The sequence below is a fragment of the Cheilinus undulatus genome, linkage group 12 (assembly GCF_018320785.1).
Source record: "Cheilinus undulatus linkage group 12, ASM1832078v1, whole genome shotgun sequence".
Classification (NCBI taxonomy): Eukaryota; Metazoa; Chordata; class Actinopteri; order Labriformes; family Labridae; genus Cheilinus; species Cheilinus undulatus.
In genome coordinates this window covers 28,711,691-28,739,311 of record NC_054876.1, presented here as the reverse complement: position 1 = coordinate 28,739,311, position 27,621 = coordinate 28,711,691, and the positions used below count along the sequence as shown (strand labels likewise).

The 27,621-nt window shown below is 38.3% G+C and overlaps 1 protein-coding gene across 1 annotated transcript in view; it reads left to right on the top strand.

Moving 5' to 3' along the window:
• Positions 1 to 27,621, top strand: part of fstl4 (follistatin-like 4) — a 269,449-nt gene that overhangs the window by 26,616 nt on the left and 215,212 nt on the right. Inside the window, exon 3 of the mRNA XM_041801878.1 lies at positions 10,321 to 10,354. Coding sequence (XP_041657812.1) covers positions 10,321 to 10,354 — 34 coding nt within the window. The remainder of the gene's footprint in view (positions 1 to 10,320; positions 10,355 to 27,621) is intronic.

Below are 27,621 nucleotides of genomic sequence, written 5' to 3'. Positions count from 1 at the left end.
TTATGATATGAGTACATATGTGTAGCTCTGCTGTTAAGAGTCAGTGCTTTTATTTGACTGCCTTGAATATTTAGAGGTTAGGCTACATTATGTGTAACTTCTTAGATTGCCCGTGTGTTGTATTTACAGCAGAAGGACTCAAAGCTATTGCTTATTCTCTCTCCAAGTGTTTAAAGCCTATAAACAGTGCTGACTATTTTATTGTTATGCGTCTGGCTAAATTAGCACAGATCTAGAGGTCTCTCAAGCATGGACCAAAGCCACAGCTCTGGAGAGGGAACAGTAAAAAAGTAATTTCAAACTGATTAATAATGTATGGAAAACACCAATTATAGAAGCCTAAGGCTGTTAGTCACAAACAACTCTCCTACTCAAAATGTTATCACAGAAGTATGGCTTCATTATGATGTGTTTCTACAGCCATGTTTTACATGCTTTGTGAGATCAATTAGTATCAAAAATTACATTGAATCTGGTTTGAACATCAACTAACACCAATAAGTCAGAGGCATAATTGAACATCTTTGGGGCTTCCAGGACTGATGGTGGACCGCCACCAGAGTGATTTATGTTGTGCATTTTTACATTAACTGTTCTTATATGTTCTATTTCATTTAGCCTTCACATTTTGTCATAAAATGTATATTTTTTTCATCATAAAAACTTTTTTTAACCTTGGTGTTTGTTAGTTCTTTAATACTTTAGAGATTATTGCTCAAACATTTGTTAAAGTCCCTGAATGAGATGCTTTCCTGGCAGCCTTTATCACAGCATTTAAGTGATTCACTGGCTAAACTGAGAGAAAAAGACTGCCCCTGAGGGGAAACAGGTTCTTGCCAGTGACACTGAACCCTTTAACAAATTTCCTCAGCATGACAGAAACATAAAGCCTGACCAGGTTGTCAAGAGACATATGCACAAACAGACAAACACATCCAACACAGCCTTGTGGTCATGCTAATTCTCTGTCAAATGAAGCATTTACACCCCCTGGTCTGTTCTGAGTGTGATTCACTCTGGACTTTGCCAAATTGGCAGCCAGCTCTGGGATGTGATTTTGCCCTGGTGGTTCAGTCCTGTGAAATCCCAAGGCACCACAAACAAAGTCTCAGGCTTCCTCCTTCCTTCTCTCTGGTCAGAATAGGACTTAAAAATCTGCCATTTGGCAACAGCATGTAAAGAAAACCTCTGGGTGAAAACGTGCAAAGCAGTGCAGCCACATGGTTATACTAAATGTATTCTTAAATCCTTTAGTAATTGATAAATAGTGCCAGATTGTTTTTTTTCTCTCACTAAGATTGGCCCCAATGATGCAAACTAACTTAGCTGAAAAAAATACAGTACAGTCACTCTTAGGTCTACTAAATTTATTTTAAAAAAGCGAATAAACTTTTTTATTTGGAATCCTTGCCGAAAACCTGGAAGCCATCTTGTGAACTTGCAGCTCAGCCAAGATGTCTGCAGTATGCTTAGGGGCTTGACATTTTTGTAATCTTGAGAAAAGAAAAGCAAATTGATTATGGTTAAAACTGTTAAACAATGCACAGAGTACAAAGGCATTTTGATTTTATGTACAACTTAAGAACATAAAATATCAAACCACACTTAAAACCTTACAAAATACAGGAATGAATTTACCGTTACCTTTCAAAAAACGTTGAGCTGTGAAGGGGTTGGGTTTTGATAGCATTACATCAATAGAATGTAAAGGCTGAGCCTTATACTGCATCTGCATGCAGAAGCTAAGTCAAGACATATGGCCCTTAATTCAGTGTCCCTATCAGTGTAGCCCTGATTTCATCTGTCTAGGCTGACCAGTATTGGTTTTATCAGGGCCGATATCGATAGCAATTGTTAGAAAAACATAAGATCGACTTTTTTTTTCCAGCAGCTACTTAAACAATAGTTACACTCAATGAGGCGTAAAGGATTCAGTCATACTAATGCAGAAACCCACAGTCTGCTGGTGTCCTACTTAAATTTGTATGGAAACTAGACCTAAATCATCAGCCAGTTTTTTCTTATTTTCAGGAATAATTCATAACCGTTGAATTATGAACAATTCACAAACTAAGGATCAGCGCACATGCAGAACTAAGGGGCAAGAGTATGATCACTGATAGAGAAAAAACTGAAACTGTAAATTAAAAGATAGATATTCAAAGTTTAAAGACTACTTATTTGTTTGAATTTTTGAAAATTTTCTCTTGAGATTATTTTTTTTGTTCTCAAAAGCTTATTTTTATTTGATACCAAAGATGTTTTGTGGGAATCTTTCTGACACAAAATTAATTCCATAGAAGACAGCCTGTCAGGTAGACAGACATTTTCAATGGTTGGCATATAAAAAGCACCATACTCTTCTCTTTTATGATTGTGGTGTGGCAGTTTGTGTACAGCATCACTCCTGAGTAGTGCTTTTTTAATGAACACAGTAAGAAATGTCAAATGCCTTAGCTGTAATCAGCTGACTGAATTGATTTTTCCTGTCACTCACAACAAGTTACATCTAGTTCTCAAATATGACTTCTTTGAGCTCTGTTACATCATTGATGCTCACATTTTAGTGCTAGTAAGTTTTCCCTCCACCACCCCATTCTCCTCCTTTGTAGCCTTTGGGCTCACTTGTGAGAGATTTTCAGCTGTGCACTGGAAAGTCAAAGCATGGTGCTTGGCTATCACATTGTGTGCTTACAAAACTAACTAAAATAATATCCTTTTTTATCCGTTTTAGTCTTTGACACAAGCAAACTGACTGACAAGTCCTTTCTGATTTGCTTCAGGTACATGGTGATTTACATGTAAGTTAGAAATAGGCTCTTTTCTTAAACAACGTTCTGGAGGATATTTTACTCAAATATCACATTTGAATAAATAAAATGCAGAGTGAATAGTCACCTATTTGAAAAAGTTTTTCAATTGTATGATTACTTTTTTTATTAGTGGAAAAATACCACTAACACTAATAAAAACTAAACTTAAACTCTAAATCTCTATGGAGTGGTGAGGGCTCACATTGGGCTTGTGGGCCGGCAACACAGATGAATAGAAGAGGAAACACTGGTGACTTTTTGCTTGGATCTGACTTTTTGTTGTCTTTAAACATTGCTTTTTACACTGTGGCCTGACTTTTTTGGATGAGTGGGTCTAGACCCTTGTTATCTTCATTGCCCCACTACTGAAAGTGGGCCAAGTTTGCAGTGAGCTGCAGCCCAAGCAATGTTAACTTGTAGTTGGTGAAGCATTTCACTGTGCAGTCCTTAGTTTCTGATCATGAGCTTATATAGAAGTTAATGAAGCTGTTGTTTATGACTTAGTTCCTAGAAGCGAGGGACATCTTTGAATAAATGAAAATGTTTAGAGAGCAGATCGTGCCAGCATCGAACATCACTAGAAACACAAAGGCACTCCAGCTAATGATGCAGAGATAAAAGCTTGAATTTGCAAATCTTCAGCTCTATTTCTGTACTCATCAAAGTTATGCTCATGAAGGTGTTACAGCTTACAGTAGGTACATTGCCAGTTCTTTTTTTCCTTTTGGCTCCTTTGCATTTATCTCATTAAGAAGCTTGTTGGTGCACTGATGAAGTACTGTTACAGACAACATGTCCCTTTTTTCCAAGCAGCAGACAGCTGGGAATAACTATTGAATGTAGATAGATGAACCCTTGTGAAAACAGAAACACTGATAGATTCAGCTCTCCCTCCCTGCCTCTTCATCTAGCTGTGTCTTTTTCCTAATGTCTAACTTAAAAGGAGTTCAGAATGTCACGAGACTCTGCATGTAAGAAAATAGTGTGATCTGCTGCTTTACAGATACTGTATATTGAAAGTGCAGTAGTGTGCAGGCATGCAAGCAGTCAAATTTTGCTGAAGAGTTTTGTTGTTGACTGGAATGAAGAACCAGAGAGAGAGTAAGTGGGCACATATAAGCATATGGGTCCTTGAATGAAGAGTGCCTGCCTGCATAGCAACACATAAAAGGGAGAGCAAGAAAAGAGCATATTTGAGCTGACTTTATAACAGACACAGCTTGGCTTGAATTGTCCTGCTGTTAGAATTGCATTCCAAAGAAGTGTCAGTCTTCATGGCCACAATGTCACATTCTTGTTTGTGTGAGTGTTTAAATGGCATCAGGTTTGGAGGCATGAATTACAAAGAGATTTGTTTATGCGAGTAAATGAGACACTTTAACGATCTTATTAGGTTCACACTGTCAAATTTTACAATAATTGCACAACAAAATGTGCAACTTGAAGGAGAAATGACTTAAGTAGCACCTCAGCTCACATCAGCATAAATGACAGATGGTTATATTTCACACATAGGGATGCACAAGATTGGATTTTTGCCAATATCTAATATACCGGTATTTCTAAATTAGTTTTATATTTGATAAAAAATTAAATTTAGTTCAGACCTAAACTGTTAGTCCTTATGATACAATATTTAAAGTTTGATGCTGAACACATTAACAAGTGTCAGGTCTTAACACACTCTAAAGTGTAAGGAACAATGATGAATAAAGAAAAATCTTGAGATCAGTAAGGTCCAGCCTACATCTCCACTAATTTATTTTTTCCTATGGCCTATATGTACATCTGATTTTATAGGCCGATTTTATAGTTGAAATAACGATTGTAAATATCAGCAGAAGTTTTTAAACTGTGCATGCCGATACCGATAATTCACTGTTTAAGCTGATATCTGCCGATAATTTCATGCATCCCTGGTAGGGGTGTGATGATTCATTGATGTACAGTATTTCAATTAGGGCTGTCTAAGGTTTAAAATTTTGAATTGCAATTAATCCCATAATTTCTGTTGTTAATCGTGATTAATTGCACCCTTTTACCACTTTTTAAAATTCCATTATTTTGCATTTCAACCTGTTTATGTGTCCTTTTTTATTTTTCTACTGTCTTAAACTAGGATTCATTGACTTTGCTGTGTGGATACGACTTCTGTTCGTGAATTGAAGATTATAACATTAACTTAACCACGGAAAAAGGAACTTGTTATGGATTGAAAATGAAACGAGAGAACATTAAAAAGGTTCAGATGACTTTGACTTGTCCACTGAGCTGTCTATAAGTATTCTAAAGTGCACTGAGACATTAAGGAGCAGTGCTAGACTTATTTTGGCTGACATGCTTTAACCATAGTGTAGCCTATTAAAAGGGACAATAGAGAATGCGATTAATCGCGCTAACAAAAAATGTGCACTAATTGTGGAGCTTGAATCACAGTTACCTTGGTTAGTCTTGACAGCCCTAATATCAATATGATTGTTGGATTTATTATCCTGCCAGATCAATATACTGTAAATACAAAACACTGACCTTCACATCACCTTTGAGCTGTGCTTTTATTTTAAAATACCTCTTGTATGCCTGTTGACATTTTTCACCCAGCTGCATGTCTTCATCAAGCTATCGGTAACAGCAGTTGCTAACAGTTAGCAGCCCAGACGAAGAGGATATATTTTGGACAGTGTGGGCCTCTCGCCTTATTTTGCCAATTACGTCTGCACTTTTTATCTGTACAGCTGCCTTATGAGATCGTTTACAGACCACCACTCTCCCCTTGTTATGCCTGAAGTAGCATGAGTGGTGTGTGCTACTGGCTCTGGATGAACAGAGAGGGAAAAGTCTGATGTTTCATGCTTCCTTTGATAGACTGATTGAAGTTGGGCATCACATGTTAAATTTATGATAAAAAATATAAGCTGTTTGAACCCAAAATGGTTCAAGCAGGACAGCTGCTCTCTTTATATTCTCTTGTTATGAGGCTGCTCATCACAAGAGAGCATGGGTTGAAATAAACTTTGTTCTAACCCCCCATTTATCAAATCAAGATTGCAATAAATCAAAAGTGATTATATGCCACAGATTTGAGCTCATTGAAATCTCATAGTGTCTTAGTAAACTACAAATTAACTATGTGCCACATTAATAGGCCCCTATGTAAAATATGAAGGACTGATATTGAGCAGAAATAACTTTTCAAGTCTATATGTGTGTTAGGCCTGAGGATATGGCTTAAATATCATATCACTGTATTTCTCTTGCCTTTGCCTTTTGTTAGTTTTTGTCTTTTAAAAAGTCACCAAAGCTAAATGGAAACAGAAACATGATAAGAATAATGGTGGAGAGTTATGGATAAGAGAGGACAGTATTTTTAGAAAGAAGCACATAGCCTCTCTTTCACCTCCATGCTTGGTTTGATTCACTAATCAATTGATCAAACAGCAGCACTCGAGATGATGGAAGGCGGTGCTGATGAGCACACTCAATTTTATCCTGCCATCATGAGGAAGCACGTCTGCAATTAAGATGGACAGATGGCAGAAAGAAAGAGGGATGGAGATGAAGAGACAAAGGAGGAGGCAGTGACAGGAGGCTCTAAATTTGCTGTGTTTTCTGTGAAGCCTTCATTCTCCAGGGAAGCCAAGAGGGCCTTGCAGACGCACACATGTTTTATCACTGAGCCTCATTACTGGCGACATCCACACTGAGGGACAAGAATGCAGAATGTCAAAAACACTTCAAATGCTGCCACATATTGGCTTTCTCAGAAAGATCTCTTATGTTCTATTTTAAAAACACTGTGTTGATCCTTTGTTTTGCAGCTCTGTGTTCAATTGCATCTCAAGTTCAGGTACATTTATGCAAAGCAATATGCCCAGTGCTGTAACAGGCACACTTGATCAGTGACTAACAAGCACAGAGTGTGCACAGACATACATTCACACACAAGACAGATTGACAAAGATAAAAACCTTGTGCTCTTGGAGTTGTTTTAAACTTTTAACCATACAAGCCTTTCATTGTCTTTTTCTTGATTGATAATTCCATGGACAAAATTAACTCCACAGGTTTTTTTTTTATTTTTTTTTTTAAATAAGCTGAGTTAAGCAAATGTTGAATACATCTACCATTAGTCTACTACTGTCACTTTTCAAAAGTTCTGATGCTGTTCAGACCCACATTTTTTTCTGACTTTATAGTCAAAGGGGATATATTTCACCCTTTTAAGACAAGTTTATGCTGGTCTCAGAGGAAGTCTGTCACTGAAAAACCTCTCCAGCATTGGATTTTTGCATGTTTACAGACCTCTCTGTTTCAGCCCTGTTCAGAGCAAGCTGTTTCTGTGTCTGTTGCTTTAAATGTTAATGAGCTGTCTGACTCCAGCCCTGACTCTGGCCCTCTCAAAAATGGATGTGGCTTAATGGATGTGGCTCTCCTGATCCTCCTCTCAGCTGCCAGCCAAACCTGGGGGCGGGGCTAACTCCCCACATGACATCATGAGGGGGAAATCTGAGAATGGTTTGTTTTAGCACACATTTTCTGAAAGGTGGTAAAAAGGTGGAGGGGGTTACTTGATGGGATTGTTGAGTGGCCAGGGGCACATATTTTTGTTAGAAAAGCCTGAAAAAGTTATTTTTGCATAATATGTCCCCTTTAAGTCATTGAAAATCAATGCAATTGCAATGAAAAAGGATTCATTATGAAAAACAATGTTACTTTCAAGCAAAAACATTGATGAGGAAGCAGAGAAGGAGACAGAAAGAGGGAGGATTAGATTGAAGAGAATCAGTCTGATCAGGTAAAAGTAAAATGTGTTCAATCTCAACAACAAGAAGAACCAAGTATATTTAAAACATAAAGATAATATATACAAAGATAAAGATGTATTACTAACTTGTGCATCTACTCATAATAATTACAAAGCCTGTTAACTATCAGTCGAAAAAATTTAATCAATTAAAAGCTCTATTTAAATGTACTCAGATCTTGGTTTTGGGGTCTAATGTAGTGTCCCCATGCTCTGTCTATGGCCCTTTCCCTGCTTACACAAGCACAAATAATTCCTACACCTCCTGTCAGCCTACAAAGATGTGAGCACACAATTCAAAAATCTTAAACATGAAACATTACTCCAAAGGTGAACTGGGAGGCAACAACAGCTCAGTCAGGACCACTTTGTAAAGAAAGATACATGATTTGCAGTTATATATTTGTCTTTATTAGCAGTTATTAAGTAGCCCATGTTGCTGATATTTATACTTGGTGGTGTGTAGGGATGGGGGATTCTGTATTTTTCTAATACCCAAAAATCAATAACGTTTTAGCTTATCGATGCTGCTATCGAGTCTCACAGGCTCTGTGATATAATGTCATTTTAAGATGCAACTGGTGTAAAAAAAAAAAAGGGAACATAAACTAAAAGCACATCAGTATTGTCCATCAACAGTGTTGTACCTTCATCTGTTGGCTTGAGGATAAAAAGCCTCCGCCTGCGAGTCGCATGTAATCATATCCGCCTGTGCCGGGAGTAATAGACACTCATTTCACTCTCTTCAGCTGATTCAGGACAGTTTTCTTCCTCAGCTGCTCAGATAAATGCTGAAAAGTGCTCCTAAACTTTGTAGCAAGTCTTGTTTGTTAAAAGTATTAATCAAGTGTAGAAATCCGTGGTGGAATCTGCAGAAGTTAATTAGCAAACTTAACAAGCTGGAAGACGGAGAATATGATGCGTTCAGGTAACCTCAGTAAATTAGACAATACTCTATATGTTATGATTTGTTTAAATGTCTCATAAAAATGGGAAAATTTAGTTTTTGATGAGAAACTTCAATAAATATAGTTGTGAATATGAAGAATGTGCTTGTATTTGAGGGATATATAATAGATGTGAGTCTACTGCTCAGAATAGACCACTTTGAGTGTAAATATTTGTCCTCATTTTGTCTTTCCACCAAACTAAAGAAAAGTATCCATAGTGGTATGGATAAGGACTCTAATCAATAAGGCGTATTGATAAGGGTATCAATATCAATAAAAATTAACGATCCCCATCCATAGTGGTGTGGCTGTTCTGAGATCCCCGTGCCCTTCCACCAGCTAACGTGGAAATAAGCACACGTTCCTGCTCGTCCCATGTGGATGAAGAATGCCTGAGGCAGGGAGAGAAGCAGTAATAAACCCAGAGCAGGCATCGCTGACAACAGAATGACATTGATAAAGTTATATGTAGCATAAAGGAGGAGCTGGGGTGGAGGAGGGTACAAAAAGCAGCTTGCAACAAAGTAGAGCCAGGTTAGCCAATAGCAGGCTTAGAACTGATGGGGGCTTGCAGGACATCAGCTGATCTCAGTTATACGGCAGCGCTTGACTTGAGGCTTGCTTAGCTTAAGTGTGAATCATAACACATTTATGTTAACTGTAAAATCAATCACATTTTAGCTCACTTAAAGAGCAGGTGCCCGTGACTAGAGGTTTCAGTCCTGATGCTGGCTTTGTTTGGTGTGTCTTCCCTCACTCCCTGTCTCTCTTCAGCTATGTCTAAAAAAGACAGAAAGGCTCCTATAAATATATCCCAGCCACTTGTTTCACTACCTGCATCACTACAGTTCAAAATAGGATATTCTTTAACAGTTTTCTCTCAGGTGATGATGTGTGGTTGAGCAGCACTTAAATTTCTAAACTGATTGAAACGCTAACTTGATCATCTGAGTAGGAGAAATAATCTCTGCTTACCAACAGGGTTAGGATCAGACCATGGACTGTGTAAAGCTGATCAAATTATGCAGTATCTGTGATAGAGAGAGGGGTGGGCTATGGCCTTGAGATGTCTGTGTGGGACGGCAGAATGAGCTTGAGTCAAATAATCAAATGTGGATTTTTATTAATACTTGTCGGTCATGTTATTTGCATGCAAAACAGGTCTACCTCAACCGCAGACAAAATATTCAACCCGCAGCAACACTTCAAAAGTAGCCCAATTTTGTAGGAAAACTGCAGACCAGGCAACCTTGCCCCCTGCTGTGGCCTCCCCTCTGAAGTTATGCAGTTGTCCAAAAAATACTGAAGCCATTATCAAGCCATGAGTGAAACTGAAATGTAGTTAGATCAATTTGAAACTACATCTCACCACCACAGTTTGGACCAGCAATTATTTCAGTGTTTATCCTGTATCAGTTGTTTGACATCCTGTTAAATATTTCAGAACCACATTATGACAACTACTACCTGATGTCACTTCATATTTTCAGTTTGGATGACTGAATAGATTCTAGGATTTGGCTTTGTAAAGGTCTTTTAAATACTGAACTGTCATTCTTCATCACTCTTTTTCTTTCTGCCATTGTCTCTCAGTCTGCTAACCTTTGTTTTCTGTCATTTCCTTTCTCTAAGCCCTGTAAAAAGGAAACAGCACAGTAACGAATTGTGCAGAAAAATCTACACAAAGCGCTGTTTTTGTCTCACTCTTCAAGCCTGTAATAATCACTTTTGTGTGTGTGCTCTGTGTTTGCAGGAGAAAGGGAAAGCAGACGGCAACATCGATCAATGTGAGTACACTCTCTGTGTTCAAACCAAACAGCATTTTTCAAAATATGCCATGTTGTGCTCCATGACAGAGATCTTTTTTCCTTCTGTTATTCTGGCATGCACTTTGGTTTTTTTATTGCTGGGAAATGCTGCTGGGAATTAATTCAGATTGAAATGATTCCCTTAAAACATACAGTGCAGCATACATTGGAAGAGACCTCTGATGATGAAATGACTGTGGCATTTTGAAAAATCTAATTTATCCCTAAACCAGGTTTCTCAGCCATCTGGGGGGACTTTTAAAAACATTCAGATTTAATTTTGAAGAGTTGTTAGCAGAATCTGATATGTAGTCTAACATTCAGTTGTGGTACTGAGAGTCCCAGTAAGATCATGCAACTATTCTATGTTGAGAGGAAATGCTATGATTTGAAAAATCAACTCTATCATGTCCTGCCATTCGTTCAACTACAACTAAAAGCACAACTAAAGTAAAGGCATCTGAAATCCCTCATGCTAATGACAAGCCTTCTGTGATCTGCAAACTTGTCAGGTGAATTATTTTTTAGTTGCCAACTGTCTCCAACTTCATTTCAGAAGTTATTAAGTAATGTTTGTTTGGCACATGATTCATAGGTTGTTTTACACTGAAGTCATGGCAGAAGATCAGTCATTTGGATTATCACTCTTGTGACATAGTTCAATGGTTTCTAGGTTTGATGATACTAACTCTGTCGACATTTTTGAGTTATTCATTCTATTTGATGTTAATTTCAAGTGTTTTTATTTTTCTCTGCAAGAAATTTTGATCGAACGCTATAGTACCACAATGTATTTTGGAATTAATATCTCTCAGCAACAAATGTAAACCAGCTCTACCAATATTGATTGATAGAGCAAGCACAAAAAAATGTGACACCAGACACCAGTAAAACTGTTGCAGTCAATTGCATTTTCAGTTTCAAAATAAAATGTTTAACTGAAAATAAATTCCACTGTAACTGGGATTATTATGGTGAGAACCAGCCACTTCTGAAGAGCAGGGGTAATTTTATTTTATTTTTTCAGAGTTCTCAGGAGACAGCAGAGTGTCAACCCCTTGCATATGCTATAAGTACTAATGAATTTAAGAGGTGTGTTGAAAAAAAGGCCATATTTTTCTGTCCTAGGCCCCTACTATTTACTTCCTCTGGTTAACATCTTCTATTAACCTATCCATCAAACCCAACTCCACCCTCCTAGGGCCCTATGAAATCTGTTCCTTTTTTGTTGTTTGAATATTTTGGAATTCTGTTTTACCTTTTACACTGATTTTAACATCAGAGTGCCCTGTTTATGTAAGTGAATGAAATATCCACTAATTAAATAGAAACAACCTTAAGTTTGGTTAATTTATAGAATTTATTGATGGTCCACAGTTGGCCTGAGAGCCATAGATTGGACAACCCTGATATAAACTTATGAAACCCAGGGTAAGAGTAAAACATTTCAATCATTATAAGACATCAGTTAAAATTGTTAGAGTTTAAGTATGTATAATAACACTGGATCCCTACTGATGTTTCTAATGTAAATGGAAAAATCCCTCTGTTTTCTCGGAGTGATAGTGAATTAATGAGAAGATAACATCTGAGTTAAATGGTACAAAGTAAACATGTTACCTAAACTCATCTTTACTCTCAAAATACACAACAGATCATGAGGTGTGATGCTGCATTGTTCAGATCATAACTGTACTATCTCCTCATCTCTCTCCATCCTCACTGTCTGTCTCACATTGAGCATGTGGGATAAACACAGACGCATATACTGTAGGCATATTGGCAAATCAATAGGACTTACAATATCAATGAAATATGCTTGATTTTATGAATGAAACTTTAAGCAGAAGTTACAGGGGAGGCTGAATGCTTTGCAATTCCGTTGACTCTACACTGACTTTGATGGTCTGTGCTTAATTCGTGAATAGTAGCGAGAAACAGAGAGGGGAAGCTGAGGGAAGTGAAGATGGGGAATTATGATGACTGATACTTGTATTCAGCAAGTCACAGTGTACTTGCCACAAACACACCTCACAAGACAGTTTTTTTTTTTCAAATTAAATAAAATTCTGCAATATTCTGCATTTAATGGTAGATTCTGTTTTTATTGGCCTATTCTGCTGCTCATTCAACATGGAAATCATAGAGCCCTACCCTCCTCCCTCTGTGAATGTTTACAGGAAATCAAATACTCAGTTCATACAACTCAAAACTTTCAAATATCACCCTTTTCCTGTCTATCAGTGTTCCTTAGGGTTCATTCCTGGACCCCTTACATTTTATCATCTATTTACTTCCTCTAGGTCACATCTTCCATAAATTCAACATTAACTTCCACTGCTACGTGGATGATACCCATCTCTACCTATCTACCAAACCCAACTCCAAACCTCCACCTTCCTCCTTCTGTGATTGCAAAATCAAATCCTCAGTGTGTCCCACCCACCCACTTGACCACCATGGGATCTAGAGCTTTTCAAACTGGCATATTCAATCTGAACCTGTACACTGTTTTATGTAATGTTTGAATTAATTGCTAGCTTATGTATTTTGTTTACTTATTTATGTGTTCTGTTTTCTTTGCTATGTAAAGTGGCCTGGAGAGCTTTGAAAGGGGTCTATAAATGAAATGCATTCTTATTATTATTAACATCACCCAATCTCAGTCACTGTCAACTATAAAGACTGTTTACACAAAACAAAATCAATCTTAGATCATCTTACACGTAAGAAGAGCCCCTTTTTTATTTATAATATAAAATCAATTAAAATCAGATGCAAACTACCTTAATCTGAAACATTTGTATTTGGTCATAAGAACCAGCCCTATTGATTGATTTTAAAGATCAGCAATCCTGAGACAATCATTGTGTCTGCAACCAAGAGCAGAGGATGTTGATATAGATTCTGTCCCTGGCTAATACATGTTTGTGCAGGCTACATACTTTAAGGAACCAACATTATTTGTTCTCTATCCCTCAGTTTTCATCCCTGGTGGATTTCCATCCATCATTTCAATTGTTATTATCAATTTTAGGCTCTTGTGAAATGTGTGGTCATGTGCCTGCTTTGGAAGCGCCTGTGAAGAGAAAGTATTTTACTCTTTGTCCTTTCTGTTCATCTCCTTCCCATTCACCTTCTCTTTTCTAAACCAGGTGTTTTGTGTGTTTTTGTTGCGTTGTAGTGCATGAAAGTTCGATCGAGTGGATGTGTTAGAGTTACAGTAACAGCATTATTTCTATGGCTCACTGCGTCCTTTCTGACAAGTGACTAGCTCTGTAAGCATCAGGCCCCATTATGATGTGTTGTTTTCATCTCCACAGTAAAGAGCTGTGTTTTCCTCCTTCCATGCAGACTTCTCTGTCTATGCTTTTACTCGACCCAAACATGACCCAGAGGATTTCTTTTGTTCATGTTTATTATTCAGCATCCAGTGCAGCGTGGGGTTTCTTTTTTTACCTCAGGATGTTTGCTAGTTGATTTTTTTACATTTTAGTTTTTGTGCAGAAAGGTAGCTTTCGAGGTGATAATTGCTTTTCTACCTATGTGAGCTTCTCCCTTTTGCTCCTTACAACTCTACTGCAGTAACACACATGCTGATGAGAGAAATGCTGGGAGGTGTTTCCAGCACAGGCATTTCAATCTTCCTCTTCCTCTTCTCACAGATGTTTACCCTGACTTATGTGTGCATGTAGAAAAAAATGAACACTGACACTGAAGAGGTAGGCTGATGGAAGCAGTGAAGAGAGGGGTAGCCTTGCCCCTGAAGTAAAATGCAAAGAGATCTGTGTAAGCTGTAAGCATTTTCCAGAAGCTTACTGAATGTGTAAGCACTGTCGTTGAACAGTAGCATATAAACATATGCTGGCAGAAGCATATTTAGCATCCAGTCACCAGAAGAAAACAGTTGAAGGTCATGGCTTCAACTGAACACACACTTCACCTGTATGACTTGGATATTTTTTTTAAGAGCTGAAGGTCAAAGCGCTAGAGTATTTTTATCTTGAGCACAGCTGCAGAGCTCAATGGCCAACAAGGGGTGTCTGTGAACATTTTTTCTCTATTTTTACTCTCGCATTGTGAATTTGAAGCTCATGCTCATGTTTGTGATGGACACCAGTGGTGGTCTTGATAAGGGGTGCAGGATCAGATGAGTAGTAGACTTCTGAGAAGCTGGATCAAGAAACCAATAGTTGGCTTGGAGTAGACTGAGGTATGAAGATGAGCAGAATACCTGTGAGGATCTGGACTAGAAGCCGATGAACTGAATGGAGGTGGCTGGGGTGGAGGAGGGTTGCAGCTTCCAGACTGAAACCACAGGCTGACTGTGAAAGAGAGGATGACAGATTTAAAAAATATGACAGGTGCATGATGATTGGTCAAACAAGCATGTGGCAGAATCTAATTAGCTGATTACTTGAGAGAGTGAACGCCCATAATCAGCTGATTATCAGAGTGGGAAGAGAGAATGTATGAAAGGAGAGATATGAACATGTGGTGATGAATGAATGAGTAGAAACAATGTGATTGGCAGTCACTTCTTAACATCAGCAGCCTGTCTGACCCCCCCGTGAATATTGGCAATGTCAGTGCAGATTCAAATTTGGTGATTTCCTGCATTCATTTCATGTTGATGCTATGACTCTTTATTATGGAAGGTATAGATAGGAGACTACATAGCATGATGTGTATTTAATGTGCTGATCAGTAGTCCCATTCCATTTATTTATCTTATATGAGAGACGTGGTTGAATGTGTTATATGACATACTGTTTCTCTTATATCCATCATGTTTTCATCTTCTTTTGTATGACTGAGTGGTAACACAAGTACCAAGATAAGGAGCATCTATAATGAAAGGCTCAGCCGCACTGCTGAAAGATGCATTATTATTGACAAAAAAAAATGACAACAAGGAATCGGCAACACGCAGGGCAATATCTCATACCTGGTATTTATCAGCCTCATTCTGAGGTCTGTCCACCCACCCTTTAAAAAAGGAAATGCATGCATTCATATCTTTGGTTTGGGCTTCGTACATATTTGGAATAGTTAATGCTAATTAAGCTTTAAAGATGTCTGCTTTTTGAACATATCAAGGGGTCAAATTAATGTTTTGAAAGCGTAAAAATCTGAAATTCTCAACCAGCTAACTGTAAGATTTCTGCCTGTCATTTAAGGACAGCTGCTTTCATATTGGAAGCTTTTCTTCCCACTTAGCATTGGCTGATTTACCTCTTGAGACTAATTATTCACTGCCTGTTTGTATACTAAACTAGATCCACCGTCAAATCAGGCAATTGCATTTCCATTTCCTTGTTATGCTTAGCTCTCTCTTGGATGATGATCAGTGTAGCTCTTTAGGATTTTCTCTTTTCTCTGCCAGTTGCTGGTTGCTTATCCCACTTTGGATTTTTCATTATTTTAGTTTATCTCCCCTCTTTCCCCTGCTTTTTAAAAAAATCCTTCATTATACCTTTATCTTTAGCTCTACTGCATATGGCTTCCTTTCCGATTCTGCCAGCCTTATTTTTATTTATACTCTGTCTCCTTCTGGCAAACTGTATATTTTGATGTCTTTGCTGCTCATGTTAAGACGGTGACATTGATCATTTTGGCCCAGTTTTACCTCTGGAAGAGATGCGAATGGAGAAAATTGCATCAGTGCTAACATTGAAGGATTTTAGCTTGCTCACACAGATCTAAAAGTGTCATTTCATTGGCTTGTCACAGTGCTTCAGTGAGGAAAATAAGCAGTTGTTTTACAAAGTGTTTTTGGTTGGATCCATATTGAAAAAAACTGATATTACTAATTTATCTTTCCAGTGAATGGTGATTAATTCATCCTTGAGTGCTTAATTTATGAACCTTTGCAAAGGCCTAATCGGAGTTTGTTACCATCACAAATTAAACAATGGGAAGAGGCAAAGCAAGTTAAGCAGTCCTGTGGTTCATTTAGATTGTAATTGGGTGAGAAATAGATGGGACAAGGGTGACAGAGAGACTCCCCTAATAAGCAGCAAATGACTAAGGAGGAAACTGGGGGAGGGAGAGAGATGGTAGAGGGGGGTAAGAGAAACTGGAGTGCACTGGAGAGGTGGGGTGGGAAAATATGTAAGCTGGGTGGAAGTCAACTCCTTGCTTTAATTACTTAATGAAGTAGGAGTCGTCAGTTGTCTTCTGTTTAGAATGCTGTGACCTACAGCTTACTAAATAACACAATTCCCACTCTGCCTTAGAGTCAGTGATGAGAATCATTCAGCAACAAAGAAATTAATAACAACTCCTTATCTGGAATGAAAAAAAAAAAAAAAAAAAAAAAAGTTAGGTCAAATACACACATTCAGGGGAAATTTGTCATGTTAAAATTCATGAATAGTGGGCTTAGAGTTTTAAGTCACAGGAGGACAATCCATGAGTTGTCAGTGTAACTGCTGGAGCAACAGTTATTCATGCTCAATCTTATATCCTCCTTTAAATCATTTTCAAAGTCACTGTTTGTGTTGTATCTTCTATCTTACTTTGCGGCTTGAAGTTTTGTTTCCTGTGTTTTCAGAAGTCTGAGTTACGTTCAGTTGTGACTTCCAAAAACATCAAATTTCCTGATATGGTAGTTTCAAAACAAATCATGTAAAATTACTGGGTACTTACAAGGGTAGTACCCAGTAATGGGGTAATCAACTAAAATTCAAAGAGGTCCAGTCAGAGAAAATGGATTAAACCAAAGCTCTGGAACATCATAATGTCTAACCTGAGTTAGTGTGATATGTGGATCTGGGTGCGATTATATTACTGTTGCGCTGATAAAATATGAAAATTTTTCTTTGTGTACAGCTCACCTGTTTCTTTATCTGTGAATCTCTCCTTTAGGGCCTTAAGGAATCCGTTTTATTTTTTGCCAAATTCCGTTTCAATTTTTGGAATTCCGTTTTTAACCTTTCTACTAATTTTACCATAAAAAAGAGTGTCTTGTTTATGTGAATGAGTAAAATGTTCACTGATGAAACAGAAATAACCTTAAATTTATTGAAAAAGGCTCACAGTTGGCCCAGGGGCCACAATTTAGATAACCCTGATATACAATAGTTATAACCAGTGTAACAGTTGTAGGTATATTGTGTTTTGCATGCAATGTGTATGACATTATGATACTTGTATAGTGGTTTAATGTCCTCATACAGCCTTTTGACTCTCTGTTCTGGGATAAGGTTACCGTGACGTCCCTAGGTCAACAGATGTTTGCTGGAACAGTCAATGATTAATGAGAATGTTGAAGAGATAAACTTGGAAGCGTTTTGTTACATTCCGAGAAATGTTTCTGCTTGTGTGTATGTGCTGAACAGTCAGGAGTGTCTAGGTAGGTGCACATAGGCAATACATGCACGCATGGACTGAGAGGTTTAAAAAGTATATAATTAGAGAGATTGGGATCTCACATTGTACCTCCGTAACTCTGCAAGTACGTGACGTATTAGATATCACCCAAGGCTGCTTTCAACTCGTTCGTTTCTCGACTCATCTTTTTGTACAAAGTTCTGTGCGTTAACTTAAGCCACGACACAGTCAGATATTTCCAACATTTTAAGACACATCCACGTGTATAATCACATTCTAACTGATGTTTGTAATGTAAATGAAGAAATCTTTCTGTTCTCTCGAACACAGTGACAATGACTTAAAAGAAGGGCATGTTAAAGTTAAATGATTAAAAGTAAACCTGTAAATTTTCTTTCCTCTCTCAGTCTGAAACAGTCCATGCAGTGTGATTCTGCATTGTGTTTTACTCCTGACTATAACAGTTCTTTCCTCATCTCGCTTCATACATTAGTGTCTATCCGTCTGCCTAATATCGGACCACTACGTTAATGCAGACACGTATTGGCTCATTAAGCAACCAACTACCAACTACCAACTATTAAGCTAATAGATACTCGTATTTAACATCATTTAGACTACGGTCCGACTCGAGTTTGAAGCCCTCAAGGGATGAGTTGGTCTTCAAGTTGTGACTTCAGCTGTGTGCCTCGCACACAGACACACCTCTCTCTCTCTCCATGACTCTCCGGTGTGGTGAGGTAAAATACCTCGAAGCATGGATGAGTTTTCTTGAAGGTGCAACATCATGTTGCACGGTACTACCCTGTCTTAAGCTACCTGATGTTTGCCAGTGTTTCGTGCTGCTTTGACACACTTTGTATTGTTCAGGAGGGGGCGGGATGAGTGTATGTAAAGTGAGGCACAAGTTGTGCCACACTTTAGTGTTCCCCCGGAACATATTCCTCAGATATACATTCCTCTTTCTAAGAAAGACAGCATTTCAGTCAAATTTATTCAATTTCTGTGAATTTCCACTTTAAATAGTAGATTCCATTTTTAATGGCCAATTCTGCAATTCCATTACCACAGAAATCATAGGGCCCTAGACTCCTTGTCTCAGCTCATTCGTCTTTTCATCTACTCTCTGTCTTTCTGATGATTGAAGGCCTGGGTCCAGGTCTGTATCAGATGGTGTCTAGGTCCGGACCCAGACCACGGTCCGCCAGTTGGTTACCCCTGTTCTAGAATGTTTGCAGATTTGTAGAGAGCATGGGAGAATACTTCATAAAGAAGGAGGAAAAGTTGTCTGTGATAGTTGTGATAAAGAATGATTAAGTTCACAGCACACTACTGTATTATCCACAGTGAATGCTGATTCTGTAACCTCTGTATTCAAGGTTGTAAAGGAAATCTTTGAATTGCTACATGAGAAACAAAAGCCACCCACGTTTACACCTTCTTAAACTTAAAAATGAAGATCACTGCAATGTAATCATATAAATGATACTCTACTGCAGTCTAAATGTTAACTTTGATCTCTTCATTTACAAGTTTATGTCTCTCTTAGGGACGTTTAATCACTGAGCTGATTGAGCAAACTGTATATGGAGTAGCTCTGTTTTGCATTTCCCCTTTTTGTACACACTAAGCCGCAAATCAACATTAGTGTAGGGTTCTCTCGTGTGCAAGAATCTGCCATGTGTAGATTACGTTCCCAGAGACAACGTACATAATTAGAATCTGCAAAAAGAATAAATGTTCACTGCTGAAAGTTGTAAGTCACCATCTCAGTCACATCATAAATCTCTGTGAAATGTGATTTCATTAAGCTTCCAAGCAATAAAGATTACCCAGCGAAAAGTTCATTGAGGACTTAATCAAAAGAGTAAAATGAAACCGGCTCCGCTGAAATCAGACCCACCTTTTTATAGACCTGGTTACAAAATTAGGATACCTTCAAGCAAAGTTATGATTCGCACCATAAATCTCACAATTTCCACATCGTCATGAAACTTAATTTGATCGGGTCGGGAATCATGTCTCATTTCTTTTTCTGATCTAATTCGTAGTCAGCCTGAGTTTCATGCTGTGATAATTTTGGCCAAGAAGTCTGAAAGTCAAAGACAAAGGGGATTGTAATGGCGGTGTAAGCTCCATGTTGAGCGTGCCTGCAGATAGCGCTGAAGGGCTTAAGGAGGGCACACAGCCTCTCCAGGGACTAAGAGGGACTGACAGTGACACTCTGAATAGCACTTTACTCTGACTGGAGCAAGCTGCACCATGGGCTATTGGACACACAAACACAAACACTCAGGTGCTGGCTGTAATAAAGGGAATGAAAAAAGGATAACAGGAAGAGCCTTTAGCAAAGTAAACATTAATGTTGAAGGATAATCATGGCTTTTTCATCCCTTGAGCTTTGGGTAACATCTGACAATATTATGCTTCCTTTTTGGTAGTGCACATTCCATGAAGAAGACCTGAATTTAGATTTGTAGGTTTCTTTTCATGAAGATTTTGAACTGGCAGCAGTAACAGCTACAGTTTACAGACATGCGTACAGATAATACATATAAATATGATTTATTGTGCAGGGAGTGGCAGTATTTGTTATAGAGTCTAACAGCCGCAGTAAGGAATAACCTGCAATACCTCTCTTTACACACTTCAGGTGAAGCATCCTGTCACTAATGGAGCTTCTTTGTGCAGTGAGTGTGTGTTGGAGGGGATGGGAGTCTTTGTCCATCGTGGAGGACAGTTTTGCTGTCATCCCCCTCTCCCTAGGCTCCTCCACAAGTTCCTGAGGGCATCCTAGGACAGAGCTGGCCTTCATTATGAGTTTGTCCAGCCTCTTCTTGTCAGCTGCTTTGATCTTCCAGCAGACCACACCATAGAAAATGATGGAGGCCACAGCAGAGTCATAGTAGGTCTTCAGGAGTGCCCCCTGCACCCCAAAATACCTCAGCCTCCTTAGCAGATAGAGTCCTTTTTTGCAAAGTGCAGTGGTGTTATCAGTCCAGGCCAGTTTATTGTTCAGATGAACACCCAGGTAAAATATATCCACGGTCTATCTTTTGTTGTGATTAGACTTGTGATTGAGGAAGCATGATATTGAATCTTTGCTAGTATCAGATATGCTGATATTCTCGAACTCATTTGTACTTATGTCAATACCAATACATACTGTACACACCTGTTTTATAGAGAAAAAAACACCAAGTGTCTCCTGTGCAAAAAGAGGCTGACTCAAGCAGAGCTGAGAGAGGAGCAGGGAGGTAGACAGTCTAGTTGTTAGGGCAATATTCAACTTGTTGAGACTCACGGTGGCCCCCCTTTTACCCAAGACTTCCACTAGGTCCAGCTCCAGTCCATCACGGCTGTATGCCCCGCCATACGTCAACACCCACCGACTGGTTCAGTGTGCAGCATGTTGCAGCACCGCTAAACTGCTCGACCCAGAAGACCGAGGAGTTTCCTAGGTGTTACAAAATCATTCCTGGCCGTGTGAGAATGATGCTACTGAAGTGCTATAAAACACAAACACATGTGAGACAGTTGTTCTGAACTGCAGGAGTTGGAGAGGGTGGATTTACTTGGATTTGTCTCTTTTTTGCCCTTTCATGTGGCTTTTTGTGCTTCTACCATGGGTAAGTAACCCATTCATAAATAAATGTACTTCCTCTTGTCCCTCTGACCTGTTAACTCGAAGCTCAACAACAACCCGTTGTAACATTTTGTTGATGTTGTAAAGTAAAATTTGATCTGGCCTTTGTCTAGAGTCAAGACAGATTTTATTCTGAAATTTAACCAGATGTTTCGATTTAGTGTTGACAAAACTCCCTGGCTTGCTCGATCTTCCCTGAGTCAAATTGATGCACAACGGTCCAGCATCTGCCAAAAATAAAAATGCTGCACATGTATTGTGAAACTCCCAACTGGTCGAGTGGAGCTGTGACAGAGCAGAGATGTAATACAACAGAGCCTGTGAAGCACTCTTATTGACTAAAGCTGAAACCTATCTGCTTCATGGCAATGATGAAGCGTAGATGGACACTCAAAGCAACCACCTACACCTGATGGTTCATTTTGCTGATATTTAAGCTTAGTATATAAAAAATGCTGCTGATTTTTACAGCTGATATATCAACTGTAAATAGCAGCAGAAATTTCCACATCTTTAAGGAGTTTAAGGATGAACATAAATGATTGATTTTCCATTTATCAATCAAAAATATTGAATTTTGATATCTTTTTTAACAAAAGAACAAAAATCACTATTATCCATTTTGTGTAATTGAAGAACCGTAACTCTGCAGTAACATAACATATAACTCACTGGAGGTCAACTCCTGGATGACACCATCTGCTGCTGTGTTAGCTCAAGCATCACCGCAACCCCTCAGATCCATTCTTTACCTTCATCCTCCTGATTTTTACTGCCTTACCCATCACCAGCAGACGGCTTTATGAGCTGAGAACAAAAATGATTGCTTTTCAAATTCAGATTATATGCCTCTGTGCTCAGCTCTTTCTTTTCCCCTACCTCGCTTTCTTTATTCTTACCTCCTTTCCCCCTCCAACACACTCACACATTAAAAAAAAAACAAAACAAAACAGGGTGCACACACAACCACAGGCAAATTAATATACAGTACATACAGTATATACATGCTGGAGTTTGAGAAGAAGTTGCTGTGATTTGAATCTTAAACAGCACAGTCCTTTAGAAGCACTTTGCAGAAGACAAGGTATATTTGCATACACCCAGGGGATTGGAAATATTAATATTCTGCTGTAATGTTGCATTTCTACAACTAGGTAAACACTGTCCCTCTAAAAATCTTTCACATTTCTCAACTTGATTAACACCTTCATTTTAAGTATACTGATTAATTTATATTAGGTGAGAATACCATTTAGAAATCAAGTGTGTCTGGCTCATTAGTTGCTCTCCTTTGTTGCTGCAGACTTTAAACTGCCTTAGAATAATTGATCAGATTCAGGAGGTAAACACTTTGCTGCTCAGATTGTCTGTTATCATTGCTTGCAGTTGGGGACACTATTTCCGGAAACTTGAGAAAGCAGATGAGGCGCTTCTCTGTGTCTAGAATCTTAAATTGTATCTGAGACAGTTAAGGTTTATAAAAGACACAAAGGTACACATCCTGATTGATTGGTCCTACATCTAAAGTACCCAATTTGCACTTGAGTTTTGTGATCAATAGGCTGTTTACTTGTGAAGTTGTTTTTAAGTGGTTGTGTTGCCTCTTTATGATTCCCACAAACCAAAGCAATAAAGAGAAAGAACATTTGTTAGGTAAAGTTGTGGTTTGGTAGCTCCAGATAAGACAGCATGTCATTGTGACCACTATGAAGTGCACCAGATCATCCAAGGAGACAGCTGCTACCAGGCAGAAAGTAAATGAACAATTGATTGTACAAGCAGGATGCTCAGGGGAAGGGCACAGTAAGTACAAATGAAGTGCTCATCCCTCAGTATGCATATTTGCACTTTAGTGAAAGTATTTTCAGCTTTCGGCAGTTACCTGATTCAGAGATCATTACACATAATGGATGTAATGGTGCATCTTAAAATGAGTTTTCCACTGACGAACATTTGACTGTTCACTCACTTGAAGCCCATTCATATAAGGAAGAGCTCCTGCCTCATTACAAAGGCTGCTCACATAATGTCAGCCCTGCCTCACATAAGAGTACTGTGAAGAAAGGCTTTATAATGAACAGAGTGTTATTTTTCATAGCTGCCTTGTTTTTATTTTTACCTGTGATGAACTCAAGATTTTAGTATTAAAACCACATAGTGCTCCACCATCTCCCAGCAGGTACATTTTTCAGTTCACATAACCTCACATTGAACATTTTTATTTCTAGACCCTTGGGCATGGTCACTAAAGTCTGTCCATGCAGTGTGCATTTGCTTTTCTATCCACACTCTTTGTGGCTTGCTCCAGGGCTCCTGATTCTGCACTTGTCTGTGTAGGCTTGTCCCCAGCTGCTCTATATGTTCATGTGTCATCTCTATGCACTCTCTTTTCTTGCTTTGCTCTCTCTGACCATCTAGAAAACTATTTAATGTCTGAAGGTATAACCTAACTATGACCTCAGTAGGGCTGTAAAACACCAGTTTCACCACAAAACAATACAACATGTTTTGTTATGTTGCGTTTTGTTAGGTTACATTTCGTTGCGTTGCGTCCCATTTGTAACGTTATGTTACAAAATATATCAGTGTTTACAAAACTCCTGTATGCTGTGGCCCTGTTTGAAACTTGATACTCTTCTGGAGCCCACCAAAATTGTCATACAACCATAAAAAGAGACCAAAGGTAACTTCAGATTTTTATCTGCCATGCAGTTCAGCTGGCATTATGAATATATTAAACTGCTTGTTGATTTACAAGGTCAAGAGGGAAACTTGTGGTTCAGTTCCTGTGCAAACTTTCAATATCTACCATACCACTTCTAAGCCTACATCATAGACCTATTCAGTTATGGTTCTCAATACAGCCTAATCAAGGACTAGGCCTGTGCTCAGAACATCATCATGGCACAGATAATATAAAGCCAAGAGATAGCAGCAGATGCAAAACAGCATGATGCAGCACACCCCTAACCAAAACACATGTGGTACTCACAGCAGTGACATGAGCCATAGTGTCTTTTTACTGCCAGCAAGACTAAAAAAACAAAGACACTTGATTATTTTTAAGTTTCTTTAAACACCAGAAAGTCAGGGGTTGGAGTGAGTCATGCTAAGTGTGCAATAAACAAGTCAAAACATTGCAGCAACACCAATGATTATCAGTACACAACACCAGATTAATTACTTGTTAGCAACAACACTTAGGCTCACCAGGCTAATCTGTGTCATCCCAACCAGCACTTGACAACACTGTCAAATCAAAATATCCCATACTTTATGCTTTATTTGTAAAAGCTTGTACTGTACGGTGGCACTGATGACCAAGAATTCAGGTAGCTACTCAAGTAATGCTGTTTAATCCCCACTTTTTATTTCATCACTAAAACTACAGTGCAGTTTTATGCAGATGTGAAGCATAAAGACGTTCTTACAAATACAAGTGGGCTCATAGTAAGTGAAACCAGAATATTATGATATGTTAATTATGAAAAACAACCACAAGAGAGTCAACAGAGAGGGCTAATTCAATTTTTGATAGTTAAATATTATTGTATTTGCATTTATTAATAGCTTATTGATAATAAATAGACTGTCATAATTTACTTTGATCTCTTAGGATCTGAATTTAAATGTTTTAAAGTGTAGGATCCTGGGACTATGCCCTTTCTATTATTGTCTAGGATTAACAAAGCTGCTGTAGTTAATTCTGTGTAGGACATGACTGTGAAGACATGTTTATTATCCCAATTCAACATGCATCGTGATATGTATTATATCATGAGGCTGTGGGAAATACCCTGCCCTACTCAGGACTGCTTTTTCAATGTGTGTATCTTCACTAAATCATGATTGAATTTTAGTTTTACTTACGGGAAAATCTTTATTAATAAATATCAAGATCTCACACATAGAGTGGTGCAAAGTAAGTTTGCTTTGTCTAAAGACTGGCGGATTACTCAGAAGATGCACTGGTGTGTTTCAGAGGCCTTTACGCCTCTTTGTCAGATGGAGTCCATCAGTGAGCTGTATTGTCATACTGTTCTTTTCACTGCTTTTGAAAAGGATGATATAAGGACTTGAGATAAAGCTCCTCAAATGACACAAACTAAATTTGAGACACTCCTGCGTAGGTTGTAAAGCTGGGGCTTAGATGAAATAAACGCGACAACATTAAAAGCAGTGAGTCAGTAAGTAACCGAGTAGACGATCACCCCAGAGCACCTTGCCAGGATTGTGTGAGAGGAGACTGAATCAAATGGGCTTTGAGAATAAAGGTTTAATGTGGCATTTGTATTTCCTAGATAATTTTCCTAAATATGACAAGCAATTACCATTGTCCAGGTTTTGGCAGTGAGAGTGAGTGAGCTCTGCCAGGATTCTGCCTTTGAGGGTGAGCTTTTAGAATTCAATATGCAATTTGAGATTTCTCACAAGCTCTTTGTCCACATTCACTCCTTTTCTAACAGTGACATGACAGCACATAAAAGCTCCGCTGCTGCTGTCTCAGACATTGTGATCTCAACAAACTACCATATACCCATATTCCACGGAGAAACATCTCCAGAAATAGCCTGGTGCATTCTCAGGATTGTGTGATCACTGTCAAGGCATATAGAGGAATCTATTTTTACACTGTGTTATGATCCCTGAAGCTTTTCGAAATGCGTGAAGATTAATGAGAACCCTTTCGTCGATGTAATTTAAAAACAAGTCAGCGAGGGAACGACACCCATGGCTAGGCAGGTGGGGTGCTTGTTCTCAAAAATATTTGCCACTTTCTTAGGAATTAAATCACTGAATAATTTATTATTCAACAAATTTAAATGTAAAATGGCTCAGGCAGCCAGCCACCGGGGAAGGAATCTGTACAGAACCTGCAATAATAGCAAATAGAACAAGCAGTGGCTTTCTGCAATTCCTCATCTCATAGTGCGCCTGAGGGCCAGTGTCCAAAACGGTAACTACAGTCATGCATACATAATGTGAGGAGGTCATGGCTCATGAGGAAATGGAAGGCAGGTGAGGGGTCATAGATTGTCTAAATTTGTCTATATCAAAAGATTAATTATTTCAGTCAGATCAATAAATCACTGCATATTATCACATTTTGCTTCATTTCCACAAGGCAGGAGAGGTTGAATGTCTTGTCAAAGGTCTTGCTTGGGTTCAGCCATTTTGCTGATAAGTGCTGTAATGAGCAAATGCATTATTAAGCAGATTATTAAGACTCTCATAGTTCTGATTTTTGGCCCTGACAAAGCAGTGTTATTAAAATCAGACTTTAGTTAGAAACTTCGATACCCTCAAGTCAGACTAGTGAATATCAAATAGTCAAGATGTATAAAAGCTTTTACATTTATTGGTTCTTAACTGCTGCTGTGGTGTTAAGATGATACAATCTTTCTTGAGGATTGATAGTATTAGAAAATTACCAAAACTTTAAAAATCTTTGTGTGTATTAAGCCAAATGTTGCGCAGGTGAAAGAGACACTTGTATTAATTCACTGGCAATTTTACAGAGTGCAGGAGTTTTCCTGATTTTTTTTCTTTTAGTTGAAAAAAACAAAACAAACAAACAAACAAACAAACAAACAAACAAACAAACAATAAAATAATCATACAAGGGAGTCCAGAACTTTTTTTTTGTTTTTGTGGTATTAAAAATGTGGAAATGTATACAGGTATTATTGTGTATTATTACACTATTACTGTTATAAAAAATAGTGGAACCATACTGTATGTTACTACACACCTGTGCCATCACAACTATTCAAACTTTTGAATGGCCCTTTTTTTGTTAAAGACTCTGAGAAACAACACTTTTGCTTATACAGCTGTTTGATCTAGGTCCAGTCTGAGGTTTTGATTAGACATTGTACATGTGCTGCCCTTGTTCTCTGTCCTATGCTACCTGCCTGTACTTTAGTTGGTTCTCTTTTTTTCATTTATTTACTGCCATCTTTTGTTTAGCTGATGTTCTGAGTAGAATTGCAAACTCTGGATTGTATCTGATCATTCAATAAGCAGTCATCGAGGATTTTTCTGTTAGTTTTGGATGATACTCCCGCACTCCCAGCTGGTTCTATAGCCTGTTCCGTATCAAATTCTTATTCACACATTTATATATCTGCTGTTGGACATTTCCCATGTGGTCCTTCTACACATATGTACCTTACATCTGTGCTGACTCGTTTTCATCCCTTTAATCTTTGTGTTTTAAAGTGTCCCTTAAAGATTTTGGCTAATGGAGGCTTGTGTTCTTACA